General features: G+C 44.9%; 1 protein-coding gene across 8 annotated transcripts in view; it reads right to left on the bottom strand.

Annotated features, from left to right (window-relative positions):
• PPP1R12B (protein phosphatase 1 regulatory subunit 12B) overlaps positions 1-20785 on the bottom strand; it is a 227209-nt gene that overhangs the window by 39699 nt on the left and 166725 nt on the right. The window contains exon 1 of one of the 8 annotated variants that reach the window (XM_004610030.2): positions 8976-9343. The exons of the other annotated variants lie outside the window; for them this stretch is intronic. Coding sequence (XP_004610087.2) covers positions 8976-9077 — 102 coding nt within the window. The 5' untranslated portion in view covers positions 9078-9343. Of the gene's footprint in view, positions 1-8975; positions 9344-20785 lie in introns of those variants that run through there. 8 annotated transcript variants of the gene reach the window in all.

Raw genomic sequence — 20785 nt, 5'->3', positions numbered from 1 at the left:
AAGCAGGGTCCCGACGAAGGACGGGATGGATCCAGGGCAAGCGGTGAGTTATGTGCTACCCTGGCATCAAGGTGGGCCTGGCCAAAGTGCCTAATTCTTAACTATAAGTTAAGAGCTTGATCATGGACAAATGCTGTCATGATCCAAAGGTAACGATGAGACTAGGACCCTGCTAGGGATAGGAAAGACTAACCTGGCCTGAGCACTGTAGTCTGAGATCAAGATGGCCCCAGGAGAGCAATTCTATAAGCTTTAATGCATTTCTTATTGTGTCCATACAAAATGATTAATATTATGAATGCTTATATGTTTGCTGGATGAGGAGAGGAGAAATACACTCATGGGACTCCGCCCTTGGGTGGATCTCCTGCTGAAAGAGAATCTGTCCGAGGAGAAGCATCCCCTGAGGGAAAGGAACCTTACCCTTATTGATTGTGACCACACCTATGTGTAAGCCCTAACCCCCTCATGCTAGGGGGATTTAACTAGGCTATAAGAGTGGATTGGGGGGAGATCCAGAGCCAGGAGAGAAGCATAGAGAGAGAATGAAATAAACTGATCGAGCAACCAGTTTGGCCTTCTTCCTTCCATCGCCTGCCCTTGACCAACAGCTACACACAGTGGTTCCAGAGCACCGAACACAGGAGGTGAGACAGAGCCGCTCGGAGAGCCCATGAGTGCAAACGCCCATCGGCATGCTTTAGTTTTTTACAGCTGGCGTCCCTGGGTGGGCATTGCTGGGTGTTCCCCCCCAAAAACCCAAACCCCCCAAAAATTCATCCCCAAAACAATTGTAAACAATGTTACCTCAACTTTTAGAAATGTTATATTCATAATGAACCATAAAGAAGGTGAATCTAGACACAATCGATAAACTTTATCTGATCTTTTAACAGGTTAAAACCAAACCAAAAAAACCCCAACAACCCCCCCCTCATACAGGGCTGGAGCAATAGCACAGCGGGTAGGGCATCTGCCTTGCAGGCGGCCAACCTGGGTTCAATTCCCAGCATCCCATATGGTTCCCCGAGCACCGCCAGTAATTCCGGAGAGTATGTGCCAGGAGTAGCCCCTGTACATCGCCGGGTGTGACCCAAAACGCAAAAAATAACCCCAAATCTTTCTGTTTTGAGTCACCCGCAAAGGCTGTTGAATTTTAGACCATGTGAGAACGAAAGCCCCACTCTGGATGAGCGCTACCCAACGTGTGGAAACACTCTCTCTCCCTCTCTCTCTCTCTTCGCCTTTTTGGGTCACACCTAGTGATGCTCAGGGTTTACTCCTGGCTCTGCACTCAGGAATTACTCCTAATGGTGCTTGCGGGATCATATGGGATGCCGGGGATCAAACCCGGGTTGGCCACTTGCAAGGCAAAACACCCTCCCCGCTGTGCTACTGTTCTGCCCCCTAGTGGTTTCTCTTTACTCTTCTAAGTAATTGTAAATCCACCCAAATATGAAGTTGAGAAAAACTGAGAAAACAAAATGATTATTTCATTTTGGTTTGGTCACACACCAAAACACATCCAGCGGTACCTGGGGACCTCTCCTGATGTAGTAAGGTGCTCCCAATGATGCTCGGGGAACACGCCTGGGGCTCCCATATGCAAAGCATGTGCTCCAGCTATTTGAACTCTCTCTTTCCCTTTGTTTGCTGTGTGTGCATCCTGCCCACTGTGCCCTGGGGCACTGCTCAGGTACAGGAAAGATGTGCTCAGAGACAATCCTGTGGGTGCTACAGAGAGCCTGGTGGGTGCATGAACTGTATTTGGTTCAAACTTGAGGCTGATTTTCTGTTTTGTGTTTGTTTTTGGGTCACACCTGGAACCTTGCAGTATTGGGGGTCCATCCCAGGACTCCAGAATGCAAACCACGTGCGTCTGCCCTTTGACCTCTCTCCCTGTCCCTGGTTTTCTCCCCAGTTAGACTGTCAAGTTCTTTGGGCAAGGAACATATATTTCAATTATGAATCTCAATGTCTAGCAGAGGACCTAGTAAATAGCAGGGGCTCCTGATGTTAATTGGGAGTACTCTAATTATGGCAGGTAGATGCCTATTATAATGGAATAAAAAATATCTGAGGGTCAAGGACAGGACAATGCTTACATCTCTAGCTGTCACCTAGAAACTTCAGCACAGGAACTATATGGATGCTTAGAAATTCCCAATCTCTTGGGACAGTAAACCAAGATTTTTAATGCCGCCTAATTCAGTTTTAAGTAGGACAGATGCTAACTAGGTCAGTATCCATCTAGGATTCAGAAAATGGCTCCAAATGTGAAACTGTCTTTATTCCTACCTCTTCTACTACTGCTTAGGTGATTCTGTGGGCTAAAGAGTTCATGTTTATTGGCTTTTCTTGAGTAAAAGTAAAAAAAAAAACAAAAAAAACAAAAAACAAACCCCAACCCTATATATTATGGTTTCACTTTAAAAATGATTTACAGATTTTTTTGCTAATTAGCTTCTTGATCCATGACAATACATTAAAGAGAGGGATTAAAAAATGGATTCAGATGGATTCAGGCCAGGGAGGGAGAGATGGCTCAGGCTTTGCATGCTGGAGCCCTGGGCATTCCCCGGGACTGTGCAGTGCCCCAAACACCACTGGGAGTGGTCCCCGAGCCCGCTGGGTGCAGGTCCCGCCACAAATGGATCCCAGGCTGGCAGTGCCCCAAATGCAGCCTGGGAGCTATAAAGGATGAGAGGATACATGGAAGAGCTATTTGGTCCTTGTGACAAGAGCTCAAGGAGGACAAGAGCAACAACACTCCTGGTGTTCCAGACTCGCCACTAAGAACCCAGACAGTTGTGTGGCAGAAGGCTTACTCACTGACCGCGTCTTCACACAGACAAGCTCGTAGGAGAGCGGTAACCCTGAGCCATGTAGTTGTTTGTCAAAAGTGCTGATTGGTTTGTAGAGATGGTTGCAATTCACAATGAGTGAAGGCTGGAGTGACAGTATAGCGGGCAGGGTGCCTTGCACACGCGGCTGCTGGCCAGTTTGATCCTGGCACTATATATGGTCTCCTGAGCCTGCCAGGAGTGATCCCTGAGTGCAAACAAAAAAAAAGTGAAACAAAACACAAACAAACAAAAAGCAAAAAAGTTGTTCTCCTTATTTACATTAATGGTGGGAGGGGGGGAGTGGAAAATATAGGAAATCTTTATATTTTCTGTTGTTATGAAAGAACAAACAATAACAAGCCAGGGGCTGGGAGACAGTCTTGTGGTCAGGAGCATGTAAGCCTGATGTGGGTTTAACCTCTGGGAGCACATGGTCCCCTGAGCATCACTGGGGTCTGCCCTGGTGGACCCCAGCACTGTTGGGGTGGCGGGATCTCCCCAGCATCTCAAAGCCCAGCAACAGTTTATCATCAGCCTTTGCACTGAGCCAATAACCGACTTGGCAGAAGATGGCTGGTGGGGTCCCTGGGGCCTCCTGGGCACCATTTGGGGCTCTCCTCCAAAGCATAAACAATCCGGGTTGAATAAGAAATGCTATAAATATTGGTTTATAGATGCAGGCCAAATCCTAGTACAATAAGTACCAACCTTATGAAAATCCAATTACAATGTCTTCAGGGCTCAGTTGATGGCACTTTTCCTTCCAGATCAATGCACTTTTTGGGGGGTTTGTTTAGTTTTTGGGTCACACAGCAGTGCTCAGGGCTTATTCCTGGTGCTGTGCTCAGGGATCACTCCTGGTGGGGCTCAGAGGTCCATATGGGGTGCCAGGGATTGAACCCATGTTGGCCAGGTGCAAGGCATGTACCCTACCTGCTGTACTATCTTTCCAGCCCCTCCCTCAGAGCATTTTGGAAGACTGAAAGATCAAGTAAGCACCACAATTTGGGCATTTTCCCCCACCCCAGTGCTGGGAATTGAACCCTGGGCCTCACACATGCAAAGCAAGCCGTCCACTGCTGAGCTAGCCCTGGCCCCAGTTTGGAACATTGTGAAGGATTTTTTTTTTTTTAATCATTGGTACTGAAAAATATTTTGTTAAATAAGCAAAGGATGCTTTGGAAAAGCTGGCTCTTGCAAATCAAGATGATTCAAAAATGTTCATCTAAACCAAGCGCTTTCAACCTTCCTACACACCTCCAAACGGACACTGGACAATGCGCCAGTCAGAAACCGATGATCTAGCCTGACAAGCTGGGAAGTGAGCAGAATCTATACACTTGAACCCAACAATAATGCGGAAATGTTAGCTAAAAGCAAGTGCTAGAGATGTCTGATGTCTCTGGAGTCGTGCATTTTTGTTCTTGGTTTTGGGTTACACCCAGTGACGCTCAGGGGTTACTCCTGGCTCTGAACTCAGGAATTATTCCTGATGGTGTTTGGGGGGACGGTATGGAATGCTGGGGATTGAACCCAAGTTAGCTGCATGCAAGGCTGTACTACCGCTCCGACTCTGGAGTTGTGTAATTTTGATGTTGGAAAATTATGTCAAAAAGAAGGTTTCCTCTTTATTATGTGAACTTGGTCCTTCATGTTGCAGTTGCCCGAGAATGTGAGGACAGGGAGTTCAAATTCTCATAAATATGGGTGTGGTTCCCATCAGAAATAAGAGCCAATCTGAAAGTTGTTCTGCTTTCCTCAGACAAGAAATCAGTGAGGAATCTATTACTCGAGAGGGGCTCGGCTTTTAGACACAAAGAGATGTCAAGCTGTCGTGACCCCAGTGTTCATGAAAGTCAAAATAAGTGATTAAAAACATTGTTCTCTTATTCTCTTATCCAGGGTCAAGAAAGCAAAAGCAGCACTATGAGGGGCCCCTCCCAGGAGAGTCATTTTGATGGGAACATGAGGGGCATGGGGATACTGAGAGGATGGACATTTCCCTTGAAAAGCCACGTTTAAGAGGATAACTTCATGTTTAGAGAATAAAAGTACTTTTAAAATACAAACTAGAGAGAGTAAACAAAGATCCTGGCTGGTGAGGACATGTGTTATATTCTGCATGCAAGAGATTTTCAGTTGCAATAATCTCTAGGTAAGCATTACATCTTTTTATATTAAAAAAGGTTAGCAGAGTTCCCATTATTAAATGAATTGCAAAATATTAAAAGTATCAGATGCTATATATATGTGTGCATATATATATATAGGGATTTTACTTTTTTTTTTTTTTTTTTTGCTCTTTGGGTCACACCCGGCGATGCACAGGGGTTACTCCTGGCTCTGCACTCAGGAATCACCCTGGTGGTGCTCAGGGAACCATATGGGATGCTGGGAATCAAACCTGGGTCGGCCGCGTGCAAGGCAAATGCCCTACCTGCTATGCTATTGCTCCAGCACCCTATATGGGAATTTTAAAGGTAAAACTAAGAGAAGACAGTTTCTAGGGACTGGAGAGGCAGCACAGGGGCCAAGGCACTCGCTGGCATGCAGCTGCCCCCAGTTAGACTCTGGCACCACATATGGTCTGTGTATCGCCAGGAGATCCCCGAGTCCAAAGCCCTGAGCACCACTGGGTGTACCTCCTCCCCTACCCCACAAACAAAACCAAATAAAAAACCCATATAGTTTTTAGCCCACATTATCTAGTTACTGAAAATCACCCTATTGCTTATTTTCTCAAGTTAAAAAAAAGTATCTGCATGAGTTAGGACAGTTTGCTTCTTCTACTTTGGGAGCATTGGATTAGGAATGATGTGCCCAAAATACTTTTCCCATGTGAATGACCATGATTTTATAATTTCCTTTTGAGGATATTACATGTAAGGAAACATTTAATATCTGGCCCTATGGTAATAGCAAGAAAAAATAATAAGCTGATGTGCTTGCTCGACAAGGCAACTCCTGGTGGTGATGAACGCTGGTTCCAGAGGCATTTGGAACTACATATCTTTGATTTTATGTAATCTCTAACAAAAAACACTGTGTGTGCTCACATATAAAGTTGGTGAGGAGAGAGAGAGGTAGAAAGACAGGGAGAGAGGAAGAGAGAGAGGGAGAGAGGGAGGGAGAGAGGGAGAGAGATAGGGAGAGAGGGTGGGGGGAGGGAGAGAGAGAGGGAGAGGGAGAGAGGGAGGGAGAGAGATAGGGAGAGAGGGTGGGGGGAGGGAGAGAGAGAGGGAGAGGGAGAGAGGGAGGGAGAGAGGGAGAGAGATAGGGAGAGAGGGTGGGGGGAGGGAGAGAGAGAGGGAGAGGGAGAGAGGGAGAGAGATAGGGTGGGGGGAGGGAGAGAGAGAGGGAGAGAGGGAGGGAGAGAGGGAGACAGATAGGGAGAGAGGGTGGGGGGAAGGAGAAAGAGGGAGGGAGAGAGGGAGAGGCGGGGAGCGAGAGACTATTCTGATCTAACCTTCGACTTGCACACATTTATCTTCTGACATCTTTACCCTAAAAGGTCTAAGCAAGCGTTTCTACTTCTACAAATAACCTGAAAACTTTGTCACCCACAAGGCTCTTTGGGGTCCGTGGACTCACGCTCTGACTGGGATCTGGAGAGTCAAGTGTGGGAGATTCAGCAGCTTGTCAATCCCCTCCTTGTCCATGAACACAGCCTTCTTCCTTCCTGCCATCTTATTCTGTGAAATTGTCTCCCCCTCACGTCTGACTCTGGACCCCCACAGCTACCCAAGCCCTTAACTGTCCTTTGACGCTACCAGTCCTTTCCCTTCCAGCCCATTTGCATGTGCTCCAGTGCTGCGGACGGGACAAGTTTGGGAATCAGAGACCCGATTCTACTTCTTCCTAGCTAAATGCTGAATTAAGTGATTTCTTTCCTGTGCAGATACAACCCGGAACCAGAAGCCACACAATCACAACATCACCATCACAATATTAACTGCTAAAAGAGCATATCCCCCAAACTAGTTTTCAGAGAGCTCCCTAATTAATCACGACGTGAGAGCAAACGGCTGTATTGGACTCTTCAGAGATAAATCTCAGTTTTATATCCTATCCTTCGTGCTGACAGCCTTTAAATTAGTCCTGCATTGCTTTCACTCTCTGAGACATTAAAGGCGTAAGCGTACATGACTGATACATGAAAATTAGCACTCTAGGGGTCAGTCCAAGCTATTCAGATGCTTGAGGTTGGCCACAGTAAGCTGATGCGACTGTGGGAATCCACTGTCACTGACCACTAAATTGGGAAGCAGTCTCTTACTAAACCCATCCACATTTGGGTTTCCTGTAACCCAAATTCTCAAAAATCTCTCCCACTGTAACCTCCATCGAACAAGCTGGGGGTGGGGATACAGTGGAATAAGGAGTGAGAGGAATGGATGGCAGCTGTTAGAATGGGCAAAAAAAAAAAAAATGCCTAACTCTAAAGAAGAACTGGAGGCCAAAGCTCAATGGGAGGCGTCAGCACATACGTCGCTGGGAACTGACCAGGACCCATACTGTGGTGAAAGTGGCAAACAAACATCAACAAGACAACTAGATAGAGAGAGTACAGTGGACAGGGCAAACTGCCTTACACGTGGCTGACCTGGGTTCAATTCTTGGCACCTCATATGGTCTCCCAAGCCCTGCCAGGAGTGATCCCTGAGTGCAGAGTGGGGCATCAGCCCTGAGCTGACAGATGCGGCCCCCAAACTAAAACCAAACAAACCCAAATGTTAACAAGAGAACTCTACACCGAAAGGTAGTAGAGGGTGGTGAGAGAAGGGAACAAAGGGAAAGGTGCAATGTTTCAACTGGGCGCTGCCAAAAATACACCCCAGTATTACTGGGGAGAGTATCCTGTGGCCTTCAGGAAGGAAAGCACCAATCTATGACTTGAGGAAACTACCTGCAACTTGATGACGGTGACATATACACCGACACCTGCCTCATTCCTCCTACAAACAGATCCCAGGAATCAAGCGGCCTTATAACAAAATGCTTTGGTATTCTTATAACTAAACACCCGTGGCTGACACTCGACATCAAGAAGCCACAGATGACATTTAAGTCCATGGTAAATTACACAGTCAGAAAACCATGGGAAATGGATGGAAAAGAGCCCCAGAGAAATGCAGTAATCTCTTCGGGTTTTCTTGCTGATTTCTCTCCTGTAGCTCCCCAAATAAGGAAGCGCGGGGCACCCCTGCTTCTACTCTATATGTGTGGTACCAGCTCAACTTCGTTCCCTAAGAAGGAGAGGTAGGTAGCTGCTTGCTACCTAATATGCCCACCAGGCCGTCTCTCTGCTTGCAATTGGTAGCCGTTCTTGCTTTTTGCCAGATTCTTCAGAGACCTAAATGGGATACAAATGCCCATATGTAACTCACTTCAGTAGAAACAGCCAGTGGAGGAAGTGGGGCAAGTCTGGAATGAATCTGCGAAGACATCAGAACTACCTCCATACAAACGCTTGTCACAGCCAGGAGTTATATTCCTCTGGCTTTTTAAGCACAAAACTCTCTGACAGTGACTGAGGGAGGATTCAGGCTCCGGGCGTCCGGAACTCCTTTGCTCCCTTCTCTCCCCCTCCCTCGCAGACACACAACATAGGCAAAAACATATGCTCGCTCACCAACACGAATACACCAATGGACTTGCACATAACTGAGGTTTAACGTATAGGGTTTCACGGCCATTTGGGAGTTTTTCTCTTGAAACATCGTACTGACCCATAAAACACAGGAAAGGGCGCAACTAAATATAGCCACAGAAATGAAGAAAAACCCCGTAAGACAAGGACACTAAAAATCTTGTCAAGCATTTTATGACTGACCGTTGAAAGCTAAAGACAGAAATTGCAGTCTGACACGGTGAAGTCAGCTCTGACGGCCACGCTAAGTGTCAGGAACCAAAGAAACTGGCAGAGAGGCTAACTGCATCTTTACGGACAAAGTTTTCTTTGACTCTGAAATGATATTTTGCTCTAAACATGATCCCCCAAGACTTCAGATAGATGCATACATGCATCTCTCTCTCTCTCCACCCCCCAACCCCCACGCACACTATCTCCCCTGTACACAATTATGAACACATGCAAATAATAATAATAAAAAAAAAAACGCTGCTTACTCGGAACGTCTTGGCAGTCGGGGAGGGAGATGCCGGGGGCGAGTCAGACTGAGACTTCCTACTCCGAGTGAATTCTTTGCTTCGGGTATATAAAGAGGACATGGTTCCTCAGGAGGTATGTAGCCCAACGCGGAACCCGCGGATTCTTCACAGAAAGCTGGGAAGTTGCCCCAGTAGGTCACCCTCACAGATCTCTGTTTGCATTGAGGCAAGACGACTCTGGCTAGAACTGAATCAAGGAGAAAAGCCACCCTGGCAATTACAGTCTCGAGCTGAGAACCAGTCCTGGGTTAAGCGGAGTCGGAGAGGCGTGGCCCTATCAATAGTTTCAACGGAGCTTCGACCACAAGTGCTCCTCCGAACTGGCAGCTCACCGTGGCCGGGTCTGTGCTGAGTCACACCTTTTCTGCCTAGAACGAGTCTTGGATGCTCCCCAAAGGACACTTCGTATTAAGACGTGCCCCCAGTGAAAACTTGAGTCTAGGTCCCGATGACACCAGATAAAATCCCAGCGGAAACGACGGCTTTGGATCCGGCTGGAGCCGAGCAGGGAACACCCTGGTCCCTCTAGCCACAGGGAAGAAAGATAAATTCTCTGGAAATCATGCTGTCTTCCCTGCGTTGCCTCCCCTGGACTGGGCGGGTATGGAATTCAGGCTAAACAACTTTGAAAAAATAAAAAAAATCAAAACAAAAATACATAAATAAGGAACCTAAAGATTCGGAGAAGGAAGCAGTCTGAGGAAGTTTGCCCAAGTTCTCGCGGACGAATCTGCTTTTACATATAAACACTCACAGTCAGATTCAAATCGTTCCCCTCCCCTCTTCTATTTTCTGACATTCCAAATCCCTATTCGCTCAGCAAGGAATGCTGGACAGGAGCCAAGGGCAAAGACTCACTTTCAACTCAGAGTTCTAGTTGCCACTTGTAGGAGGAAAAGCAAGTCTGCCAGCTTCTAGGAATAAAGGGAGGCTGGTCAGGGGCGTGCGGCGAGGCAAACCCACCCACCTTTCCGCGTCCACTGCCTCGGAGGAGGCGACAGTCCCAGGGACTGGCTCCTCAACATGGGGAAAGGAGATTTCCCCACTCGTAGAGCTTCAAGGTAACAACGCCCAGACACATGCTTCAGTCAGGGCCCCTGGGGACCTTGTGTTCAATGTCAATGACGTGTCATTCCTGAAGATGAGCAAATCGCAATGTTGGCCCCTGCAAGAGTGTTTTCTGTACGCTAGAAAGTTGAATCGCCGACTCTCTAAGTAGGAAGCTTACCCGAGTCTAGAGAGCGAGAGAAGATCAAACAGGGAATATGGGAGTCTTGGTATTGGTCAAAAGGACACACAAAATTACTATGAAGGGACAAATGCACAGATGTTTGTTGCACCACTGTTATAAATAGCCAAGATCTGAACACAACCCAGGTGCCCAATAACACATGAGCAGATAAAGAAGTTATGGGATCTATGCACAATGCGATACTGCCAAGCTCTGGGGAAGGATGAAATCTGGCCTTCTACTACAATGTGGAGGAGCGAGAGGGTGTTATGTGCAGTAGAAGAGGTCAGAGGGAGGACAGACGCTGGGTGATGTCACTCATACGTGGCATGAAGAAAACAAGTCAGTGGACCATGGCAGATGAAAACAAGCCCTTGAACTCTGACAACAGACCTGAGGTGACCAAAGCAGGTGGGGCGGTAGAGGGAGTGGGAAGGAGAGGCAGACTAGAAGTGACAGAAGGACACTGGTGACAGTCTCTGGCACTGTGGCGGTGGTGGAGGGGAAGTGACTCTGTACGCCAAAGCCATGAAAACTGTGCTATCCCATTAACAAAAAAGTGTTAGAATGATGATAAAGCATATGTGCCTGTGTATCTGTATACTGCACAGCTCTGTCCGGTGAGAGAGGCTTGGAAGAGCAGAAGAATTTAGCTTACAGAGCCGAATCTTTATTTCTAAATGCATTCGCCAATAAAACAGGGGTCATGGTGAGAGAAAATTTACACAGGACAAAAAGACACTCTGGGGCCAGAGCCAACATCTTTATTTCTAAATGCCACTCCCCAATAAAAGGATCAGGGGTCACAGTGACAAAAAGTTTACACAAAACAAAAGATACCCTCGGGCCAGAGCAATAGCACAGTAGGTAAGGCTCATGACCAACCAAGATTTGGTCCCCAGCACCCCTCCAGTCCCCCGAGCCAGGAGTGATCCCTGAGCACAGGCAGAGCCAGGATTAACCCCCTGAGCATCACCAGGTGTGCTCCCCTAAAGGACACCCTATTTTTTTTTTTTTTTATAATTTATTTATTTTTAATTAGAGAATCACCGTGAGGGTACAGTTACAGATTTATACACTTCTGTGCTCACACTTCCCTCATACAAAGTTTGGGAACCCATCCCTTCACCAGTGCCCATTCTCCACCACCCGTAAACCCAGTGTCCCTCCCACCCTCCCCAATCCCATCTCCCCCCCACCCCACCCTGCCACTGTGGCAAGGCATTCCCTTCTGCTTTCTCTCTCTAATTAGCTGTTGTGGTTTGCAACAAAGGTGTTGAGTGGCCGCTGTGCTCAGTCTCTAGCCCTCATTCAGCCCGCAACTCCCTTCCCCCACATGGCCTTCGACTGCAATGTAGTTGGTGATCGCTTCTCTGAGTTGACCTTTCCCCGGAACGTGAGGCCAGCCTCGAAGCCATGGAGTCAACCTCCTGTTACTTATTTCTACAGTTCTTGGGTGTTAGTCTCCCACTCTGTTATTCTATATACCATAGATGAGTGCAATCTTTCTATGTCTGTCTCTCTCTTTCTGACTCATTTCACTCAGCATGAAACTTTTCATGCCCATCCACTTAACTACAAAATTCTTGACCTCCTTTTTTCTAACAGCTGCATAGTATTCCATTGTATAGATGTACCAAAGTTTCCTCAACCAGTCATCCATTCTGGGGCATTCGGGTTTTTTCCAGATTCTGGCTATTGTAAACAGTGCTGCGATGAACATACATGTGCAGATGTTGTTTCGATTGTACTTTTTTGATTCTCTGGGATATATTCCCAGCAGTGGTATTGCTGGGTCAAATGGGAATTCAATATCTAATTTTTTGAGAGTCGAAGGACACCCTATTGAACGGGAAAAGATATTTACAAGTCATAAAAGTTTAATATCCAAGGTATATAAGGAACCCATATAGCTTTAACAACAACAACAAGAACAACGAAATTGGAAAATGAGCAGAAGTTTGAATAAGCGCTTCTCCAAAGAAGAAATACAGAAGCTAACAGCTCTATGAAAAAACAAAACTGAGTATAATTAGGGAAATGCACATTGAGATCACTCTGTGAGAATGACTCACACTAAAAGCTGGAGCGATAGCACAGGTAAGGTGTTTGCTTTGCACAGGGCCAACCCAGGTTTGATTCCCAGCATCCCATATGGTCCCCTGAGCACTACCAGGAGTAATTCCTGAATGCATAAGCCAGAAGTAACCCCTGTGTGTCATCAGGTATAAGCCAAAAAACAACAACAACAACAAAATAAAAATAAAAAATAAAAAAAGCACAATAACAGAAAGCATTGGAGAGGGTAAGGAGGAAAAGTAACTTTCATGCACCGTTGATGGAAAAGTAAACTGGTGCAACTATCTTATAAAATGCGATGGAGCTTTTTTAAGAAGATAAAGGTAGGGGCTGGGGCAATAATGCAGCAGGTAGAGCTCTTGTCTTACATGCGGCTGACCCGAGTTCAATCCTCGGCATTTCATTTGGTCCCCTGAGCGCCACAGTAATTCCTGAGGGCAGAGTCACAGGTAACCCCTGAGCATCACTGGCAATGGCTCAACCCTCACATCCTCAAATAAGGAGCAAAATTTTTTCTTGAAAAAAAAAAAAAAGAAAAAAGAAGAAGAAAGCTAAAGAGAGAGCTACTATATGATCTCGAAATTCCACTTTTGGTATCTGATCAGAGACTATGAGTACACTACTAGGAAAGTTTATAACTACCCCTATGTTTCTTTTTTTTTTTTTTTATTTTCTACATGTTATGCTTTTATTTTATTTTATTTTTTTAAATTTATTTATTTTTAATTAGAGAATCACCGTGAGGGTACAGTTACAGATTTATACACTTTTGTGCTTATACTTCCCTCATACAAAGTTTGGGAACCCATCCCTTCACCAGTGCCCATTCTCCACCACCCGTAAACCCAGTGTCCCTCCCACCCTCCCCAATCCCATCTCCCCCCCACCCCACCCTGCCACTGTGGCAAGGCATTCCCTTCTGTTTTCTCTCTCTAATTAGCTGTTGTGGTTTGCAATAAAGGTGTTGAGTGGCCGCTGTGCTCAGTCTCTAGCCCTCATTCAGCCCGCAACTCCCTTCCCCCACATGGCCTTCGACTACAATGTAGTTGGTGATCGCTTCTCTGAGTTGCCCTTTCCCCGGAACGTGAGGCCAGCCTCGAAGCCATGGAGTCAACCTCCTGGTACTTATTTCTACAGTTCTTGGGTGTTAGTCTCCCACTCTGTTATTCTATATACCATAGATGAGTGCAATCTTTCTATGTCTGTCTCTCTCTTTCTGACTCATTTCACTCAGCATGAAACTTTTCATGCCCATCCACTTGACTACAAAATTCTTGACCTCCTTTTTTCTAACAGCTGCATAGTATTCCATTGTATAGATGTACCAAAGTTTCCTCAACCAGTCATCCGTTCTGGGGCATTCGCTACCCCTATGTTTCTTGAAGCATTACTTATAACAGCTAAATTACGGAAGCAAATAAAATGCCCACTAACAGATGACTGACAAATAAAGTGCCCACTAATAGATGACCGGGTTGCCCCAGCAGAGCATGGGGGACCTTCTGCCAGGGGCTGACCCGAGGTCAGTTATATGCAAGACAAAAGCACCCTAACCCCTGCATGTCTCTCCAGCCCTAATCAAAGACATCTACTGATGATTCGTACACAGATGCTCGGGAATGAGACAGGCATACATGGTATGGTGCCACAAAATGAAGCTCTTACCCTCAACTTCTTTGAAATGATTCATTCTGGAATAGAGTTGGCATCTGTTCCATATGTAAGGAAACTCAGAGCAAAAAGAAGCCGAGTAATTCTTTCCATTTCACAAAGGGATTTTTTTTTATTACATGTGCTCTTTATGAAAAAGCAATAAAAGCTGAAAATCTGTCCAACCAAATGGATCCCTTAAAAGGCTTTTGCACACTATGGTAGGCTGGTGGGGTAAGGAGTAGACAGTTCTATCTTGAGGTCTGAGGCAGTACTACAAGAGTAAAGTATGTCTATCAGGGAGCTTACTAATTTTGTCTTTGTTTTGGTACCCCACTGGGTATACCTGTGCCAGGGATTAAAGTTGGGGCTCTTGCATGCAAAGCATGACTCCAGCCCACTGAAGGATTTTCTCACCCCCCACTTATTCTTATAGTATCCAAAATGTTTCCAATCTCACTTTCATCTACTTAAATAATCAGGCCCCCAAATTATGAAAGGGCAAATCCCTGGAATTCACAAGGGCAAGGAATGCTAAGGATTCTTCATGAACAAATCATACTTTATATCTGGTTCATAGCTCAACGTTTTGCAATTAAATTCAACAACAGATTTTTTTAAAAAAGGCAAACAGAAGCGGAAGTGATCTCCTTTCTATATGAATAGACCACACTCCAGTTAGGAGGGGAAACACAGAACTGGACAGAGGTTTTCAAGGATAAAGTGAGCATAAGGATGGGTGGACTGGTTCTCACGGTACTTGGCTGGTGCTACTAGCACTAGGTGGCCAGGACCAAGGTCACTGAGCGCCCGCACATACCCCAAGAGACCACATAACAACGATTCTACCAAAACATTCATATTGCTTCGATGAGGAAAAAAATGCTTGAACTGATCAGAAGCATTAGTAGGACAAATCTTTTTTATCAGCTTAAAAGTAGGCCAAACAGCTCTCTGCAGGTTATGTGGGACATACAGCTTTAAAAAGCATGGCTTGTCTGAAGTGTTTGCTGAAACTTCATATATGAAGAATGAAGGTGGATTTGGGGAAACAGTTCCACTGGTATACACATATTTCAGGCGTACTTGGGGAAAGAGTTCCACTGGGATATACATATTCCAGTATACTTTAAAGTATGCTATTTAGAAAGCAAAAATAGGAGCTCTGCGAAGTCTGCCTTTCCCACTCCCCGCCAAAGCAAAATTAAATAAGATTACATAAAAGTAAATTCTGTACAGCAAAAGAATCAACGACGACGACAACAACAACAACAAAAACTACATGTTGAAATTCAGATGAAATAATAAATGCCCCTACTCCTAAGAGACACTCTAGGAAGCAAGATGGGACCCTTTTCTTTCCCCAACTTTTAAAACTACCCTTTCTATAAAGTCATAGTAATCAAGATAGTGGAGCACTGGAACCAGGACAGATTCTCAGACCAATAAAAGAGAACTGAGACTCCACAGGCAGATATGCAGGTAAACGCAGTTAACCTTTGACAAAGGACCTGGAAGTATAAAGTGGAGCGAGGAGAGCCTTGGCAACAAATGGTGGTGGGAAAACTGGGCAGCCACGTGTGGAAATATGAACCAAGACTGCTCTCTCACATCATGCACAAAAGTCAGCTCAAAATGGACTCAAGAGCTCAGTATCAGACCTGAATCCATAAAGTATATTGAGGAAAACACAGGCAGAACCCTGCGTGATACTGAGTCTGGGGGCATCTTCAATGACTCGGTGACATTAGCCAGGCAAATGAAATGGAAACAGAGATAAACAAGTTTACATCAAATTAAGAAGATTCTGCACCACCAAAGAAACTGTGCCCGGGGGCTGGAGCGATAGCACAGCGGGTAGGGCGTTTGCCTTGCACGCGGCCGACCCGGGTTCTAATCCCAGCATCCCATATGGTCCCCTGAGCACCACCAAGGGTAATTCCTGAGTCAAGAGCCAGGAGTAACCCCTGTGCATCGCCGGGTGTGACCCAAAAACCAAAAACCAAAAAAAAAGAAACTGTGCCCACAATAAAAAGACGAGGGGGGCGGGTGGAGCAGAGAGATACTGCAGTGGATAAGATGAGAGAAAAGTTTCTGCATGATCTCAACAGGGGGTAGAAAAGGACAAAGCAAGGGAAGAGACAAAGTCAAATGAAAATTAGCCCTCAGACTCGGACTGCAGAGCTGAGGTCGCCCAAGGGGAGATGAGAGACAGCTGAGATGGCAGAGGAGTGCAACGGGCAGTGGTGAAAGGATGCGTGTGGGTGTGAGCAGGAGGTAGTAACACACGTTTTGAAGAGGTATAAAATTGTGTCCCAAAAAGACAAGTCTTGTAAAACAATGTTAAATAAAAAATATATATATAAAAAAAGTCAAGGAAAAATTAATCACTATACATAAATTCCCAATAAAGTTGTTTTATGTGATGGTTTATTTTTATTTTTCCTTTCCTTTTTTTTTTTTTTTTTTTGGCAGTGCTGGGAATCGAACTCGGACTGAACACATGCAAAGCAAGTGCTCTTACAGCTGAGTCACATCCGTGATCCCACAATAAAGTTGTTTTAAAGTCAAAGAGAGGGCCAATGATGTAGTTCAGAGGGGAAAGTGTTTGTCTTGCGAACACTGGCACCACAAAATAAAAGCAAAAAATAAAAGCACGGAAAAAGATGCCAAGTAGTCACATTTTTATAATGCCAGGAAATAACCATATACTAATGTAACTTCAAAATGAAATCTGTTAGCCTTGTTCTCTCAAACCCATATTCTCCCCAGCCTGTGTTCTCTCTCGAACACGTACTTCATTTCTTTCTCTTCCCTGATGCCTTTCTAAGTAAATTTTGTTCAACAGAAACTTCTTGCTTCATTAAAAAATAAACAAACAAATCTGTTACGACATTTAGATATTTATGATATGTAAATCGTACTTATAATAATCTGGCTATCAGGCAAAATGTCCAACCAGCTGGTGGTAACAGATGTAAAATTTAGGCTCAAGTATTTAGAATGCTGGGTTCAGCTTGAAGATGAAGTCTTGTACTAAAATGAATCAGGAACCCAAAGGCTCAGAAATTCTGTGATAAGTTCAAGCATCTGTCTTCACCCTTACGAGAGACCCCAGGCGGTGGGGTGATCAGGACTGCCTCAGCCACGTGAGTCACTGGAGTGGAACTCATGATCTCACGCTACCTCTGGGCGCTTCTGAAGCCATAGAGCATCTTCTAGGCTCTTCCTGGCTGGGGGCCCCTAACAGGAGGGCACTAGAGGGTGCACTCACGGGCTGGCGCTTGCTGGTCGAGAGCTCCAAGCGAAAGTCATCATTTGGGTTCTGACCGCAAGTTTTCCAACTGTCACCAATTTGATTTAGTTTTTAAATATTTAGTAATTTTCCTTAAAGCCTATAATTTAGCTAAGTGTTTTATTAGGTGGTGGGAAAGAAGGGGCACGCAATCATTTCCCATCATTAGTAACTGCTGAGTTTGAAGGAAAAACTCTTACCGAGAAAAGCAATCAATGTGTGAATAGAGAGTTCACGGATTCTCCAACTAGTCTCCAAAACTGTCAATTTACCAGAAGTAAAGTCTGCTTCGTTCACTGGTTTTACTAAGCACACTCCCTCCTGAGCATTAAAAATGTAGCTAGAAACTCAGCCGCGCGTCGTGTAACAGTGCAGATAATGGCAGAGTGCACAAAAGATCATCCCACTGCACGCTACGCTGGCTTGAATCCTTTCAGTTTTGCAGCTACGGAGGCATCGAGACAGTGTGTTTCTGCATGTGCCTGATGCACACGTGCTACCCATACACGGTCTGTTTGCCACCACATCCTCGTTAAAACAATCCAAGATCAATGAAGATGTAAGAAGCCAGTGCACGAGCAGGTTTTGTTTCCAATCTCTCACTTCATTTCTTTCATACTCAAAATGTCTCACCCCCCCCTCCCCCTTCCACCAGAATCCTTCAATATCCAACTTAGGAAAAGTTCTCTGCCTTTCTCATTTTTCCTGGATATCAATATATCTTCTGCACTAGGATTCTGCGGGGGGCGGGGGGAGGGAAGTTTACACTATGGTTCTTTAAAATAAAACCCAAACAACACAGCTACAATTTTGAATAAGACAAAAGGTTTCTCCCTGTGTGTGTATGTGTGTATACTATAAGATTAAATGTAATAAGATTATTATATAAGGTCCTTCAAAGAGAAAAAGCTGATGGGGCCCAGAGGTACAGTGATTGCCTTATATGTGTGAGCGCTGGGCTTTCTCCCTAGAACTACAAAAATATAAATACAACAAAAGGTTGAAAAAAATAAAACATTGCATGGGCCAGACAGATACTACAGCAGGCAGGGCACTTGCCTTGCATGCAGCGGACCAGGGTTCAACCCTTGGCATCCCATATGGTCTCCCAAACCCCACCAGGAGTAATTCCTGAGTGCAGAGCCAGGAGTAACCTCTGAGCATCGCCGGTGTGACCCAAAAATCGAACAAAAAAATCCCTTCCATCTCCAGGGGAGAATGCTGATGTCTGTTGTTTGTATAGACTGGCCCCCACGCACCCCCTCCCATGGTAGGTAAAGCAGTCCGTATAGTATGTAAAAATAAACACATTTCAGCTCCTATATCATAATATAATTCAGAAAGAAAGCCTGCTACCCATGAGGGAGGGGAGGAGAGCAATCCCCAGGGCACACAACTTAATAGTCCTGTCAACTCTGCCATTCCCACAATGCAATGCCAATGTAATTCCACAAGAACACAATTATGCTGAGGCAAACACTTGCTGAGTAAGAGCTACAGGTACATTTATCTAAGCAACACAGAAACACAACTTGAGAGGTTCATGAGGTATAGCAATGTTTGAGGCAAACGGGTTCACTGTGGGAATCCAATTAATTAGCTTCCTGGAGTCTGCTGTTTAGCATACAATATAGAACCCCCCCCCACACCCAAACTCTTGGCTTTATTGATGACTGACTGGGATACATAAAACCACACGCTGTTTTCTGTGGGTGTAAAGGCACATAAAAACCAGTATCTGGCTGAAAGGCAAGCCAGGACGGCATGCGGCAGACCCTGGTCCAATTCCAGTGCACACGAGTAAGCCCTGAACACCGCCAGGTGCACCTCTCCCTCCTCTTCCTGCACCCCCCCACCCCAACAAGTATGTCTGAGTGGCCCACGCATTGTTCTAAGCAGTCTGTATGGTACTACAGATACTACAGCAGGTAGGGCACTTGCCTTGCATGCAGCTGACCAGGGTTCGACCCTTGGCATCCCATATGGTCTCCCAAACCCCACCAGGAGTAATTCCCGAGTGCAGAGCCAGGAGTAACCCTGTGTATAATGCTACTCATCTGGGTTAATCCATTTGGGATGTGGGTACGTGAAAACAATGTGTTAATGGAATTAAGAGCACAGCGTCAATCTCCATAATGGGCCTGTGGCCCACTGCCTCTTGGGGTGGTAACTCTCACTCTGGGGAACACTGCTCTGTATGTCTAGCTGGCACATATTAGAACAAAGCAGAACATACCCTGCCTTTCCATGCCATGGTGACCAGTTATCTTACAGAGAGACACATGACATTTATGGGGCCTCTTGGTCCTAGTAAGTTTGAATGAGAGTACCCAAAATCCTTCATTCAAAGTATAATCAAAATATATTTTCTTTAAAGTTAGTTCTTTTGCTGTTCCCAAACAAGTTGAAACCAAGACAAAATCAGTATGAATTTTAATTTCCTTCTTTTTATTGTCTGAAAGGGTTTGTAAGTTTTTTTCTTGTTTACTTCTTTTTTTTTTTTTTAAGGCCATATCTGGTGGTTCTCAGGCTTACTCCAGGTGAGACTCAGGGGGCGATTATATGATGTTAGGGATCAAACCTCAGTCAGCTGCATGCAAGGAAAATGACTTACCACTGTACTAGGTCTGTAGCCCCCGATTGTTATTATTCTTATGTGTGCTCATGTATGTGTCTGTTTTATGGATTGTCACTGAATTGTATCTACAGTTCCAGTCTTATGTTATTAAAATCATAAAAAATTCCACTGAAAACTCTGACATACAATGTAAGTGACAACTGTTTCTCAAATAAAATCCTCAGTTTTGAAATTTATAAAAAAAAAAAACCCCCAAAGCTTTAGGGGACCCTTAACTTTGGTGAATCTGATTATGATTACACCAATAATTTATAAAAGTGAAACTACCGCATACCAGACATGTCTTATGATTTTGATTATTACCATGTACTAAGTCTTTTCTTTCAATTTTTTCCTAACTTGATTTCTAAATCAAAAGATTTCTAAATGAAAGAGTTCCTCTGATTAAATTTCCAATTTGCAAACTTTCTCTTAAGTTGCAAAAATATACCACACAGTCTAACTGTTCTTTTACTTTAATATTCTGGTTACACACTATTCACATTAGTTAGAATCTGGAAACAACCTATAGTTGATTACATGGATTCTCTCCCCACCTTTGTAGACCTGTTCTAGATTGCTAGCCCAAAGTCACCTGGATCTGAATTTTATCTTGTCAGGGTCTTTGTGCTTATCTGTTTACTCCTGTCTGTCCTTTATTTCTTGCCTATAGCAAGCTATTTTCTGGGATGAGTTGAATTAGCCCAACCCCCCCTTTGCAGAGAGTAGAATGACTGCCTGGTTTCTGGGTTCCTGTTCTGAGTAGGTAGAATTCTTGCTAAACAAATAAAAAGAGCTGATCCTTATTGCCCGTATCAATGCATAGCTTCCCTATCACGGTAGCTTCTCTCCCCATTATTGACTCAAACTAAGACTTAGTATGACCGTGCATCCGT

Source organism: Sorex araneus, chromosome 7, assembly GCF_027595985.1.
Source record: "Sorex araneus isolate mSorAra2 chromosome 7, mSorAra2.pri, whole genome shotgun sequence".
Taxonomy (NCBI): domain Eukaryota; kingdom Metazoa; phylum Chordata; class Mammalia; order Eulipotyphla; family Soricidae; genus Sorex; species Sorex araneus.
The sequence above is the reverse complement of the archived record's forward strand: the minus strand, read 5'-3'. Positions and strand labels throughout refer to the sequence as shown.